The 2,061-nt window shown below is 45.2% G+C and overlaps 1 protein-coding gene across 1 annotated transcript in view; it reads right to left on the bottom strand.

Annotated features, from left to right (window-relative positions):
• Positions 1-2,061, bottom strand: part of MARCO (macrophage receptor with collagenous structure) — a 34,628-nt gene that overhangs the window by 11,932 nt on the left and 20,635 nt on the right. The window contains exon 7 of the mRNA XM_015409499.1: positions 1,576-1,683. Within this exon, the coding sequence (XP_015264985.1) occupies positions 1,576-1,683 (108 nt within the window). The remainder of the gene's footprint in view (positions 1-1,575; positions 1,684-2,061) is intronic.

Here is a 2,061-nt window from a genome sequence, read left to right as displayed (position 1 = left end):
AGCTATTATGCTAATAGCCTATTAGATATGCTAATGAGCTCCTGCAGCTCTTTTCCTATGAAATCACCCCTGCTCTGCAGGCATATGTGCCATCAATGCTCCCTCTAAGCTGTGAAGTCTTGTGAAGCAAAAATTCTATTTTGGTAGCTACTGGCATTAAAGTTGTGAGCAAACAATTTGGCTGCTGCATAAATTAGTTTGCTCTGGAGCCATCCTTCCTGAGCGAAGACAAAAATGTGTGAGCCAGAGGCTAAAAAACTGTGAGCTAGCTCACACTAACTCGGCTTAGAGAGAGCACTGGCCATGGGTAGCCCTTTCTTAAAGTTGCCTCGTAACAAAGGCCAATTACAGAGTGAGACCATAGTCTGGTTCATCTTGAGCCGTTTCACACTACCGTGCTCCAGATTCTTTTTCATTCACACTCATGTAAATGAGCACAGATTTAGGCAGCAAATCCATAAAGCAGACTGACAAATGTTGGAATGGATAAGGCCACAAGAGGTTCAGAATTAATTTCTACAATGAAGTAGAAGCTCAATTCACTGACAGCTTCTGGAAAGTAGAAGGTAAATTGAATGTAGAAGCATTTGTTAATCAGGCACTGATAGCTGATCAGCGTCTAGTTTTTGCAGGCACAGGAAAGAGTTCTCTTTGTCATGTTAATTTAGAAAATTAGATCCTTGTTGCTGAGATCACTACAGAAATTAGAGAACTAATGTGTCTAGGTTATACAAGGTCAATGTCCTGTCTAACGGGAGACGGTATGGAAACCTAGAAAAGATCAGCAGGGTTTGGTTTTGTCAGAGCCTAGAGGAAAGACCCATATAGCTGCCTTGAATTCCCTGAGGGATGAAAGGCAGGGTCAAAATGTAACTTTTAAAAAATCTATCTTTAGAAGAGAAAAGAAATTGCATTGCTATGTAGTATACCTTTTTCTCCAGGAATTCCTTGGCGACCCATCATGCCTAAAAGAGAGCATACAGGTTTGGCTAATACATTGATACTTCCGTGTCTCATGGCCAGCTACAAAGGATACCAGAATGTTAAGATACATGAGGTACAGAACAGAAATTTGTACAGGCAATAGGACTGTGTTCACACTTTCCTTCAGCCACTTGCCTGGTTCCATAAGGTGTCTGGAATGTGTCCAGTCCAGGGGCCGATCAGTGGGGCTGAAGGTAGGACAGGGGGCCAGCCCCTCGCCAAACGTGAGGGAGCAGCAGAAAGGAGTGGCAAAAAGGAGAGGCAGCCCCCGAGATTGGGGGAGCCTCCTGGGGAGTCAGATGGCACCCAGGGTTTGGGAGAAGGGGAAGGTTCCTTAAGACCACACTGTGCCTCCCACCCTGGGGAATGGGAACTGTGAAGGGAGGTCATGTAGACTGGGCCATCCACCCCACCTGACGCCAAGGTGATAGAGAAAAGAAGGGATGGGGGCACAGGTGGAGGTAGTCAGGAGCTGGCCCCGCTCCTCTGAGGAGAATGAGGCTCTGAGTCAGGAGAGAGGGGTAGGGCTATTTCCCAAACCCAAAAATGGCATCCAGAGTTTAGAATTGGTATCGTGCCTTGTTCTCTTACCCTGGTTGCCGTGCTCCCCTTTGTCACCCTTCTGCCCTGTAGCACCAGTTGGTCCTTCTGGCCCCATGTCTCCTTTTGCACCAGATTTTCCTTGAATTCCTGGAGAGCCTATTAAACAAAACTCGTTTTAGTTTTTAAGCCTGAAATTGTGTGTGTGTGTGTTTGCTTACTTTATTCCCTCAGGTACTAAACGAATAACACATTAATATTATTATTCACTACATTAAGGATTTAGCCTGATTCAGCAGCCACTTATCTGAGAACTATCACATGGCCAATAGGAGGGGACAGTCCCATGACTGGCCAATTGAGATTGCTCTTGTCCATTTTGCATTTTCAGTCTGAGTGCAAAATGTGGTCCTCAGAACTCATCATTATGAGCACAGACCGTGATTTTAGGGAAGGTCTTCACTGAAAAACTGCACCCACTGTGACATAAGTGAATAGTTCATAGTGCATCTGTCAAATTGGATGCATCTGGCTTGT

The sequence above is a fragment of the Gekko japonicus genome, unplaced genomic scaffold, assembly GCF_001447785.1.
Source record: "Gekko japonicus isolate JY-2015 unplaced genomic scaffold, Gekko_japonicus_V1.1 scaffold986, whole genome shotgun sequence".
NCBI classification, from domain to species: Eukaryota; Metazoa; Chordata; class Lepidosauria; order Squamata; family Gekkonidae; genus Gekko; species Gekko japonicus.
Note: the sequence above shows the minus strand (reverse complement) of the source record. Positions and strands in the feature narration are given on the sequence as shown.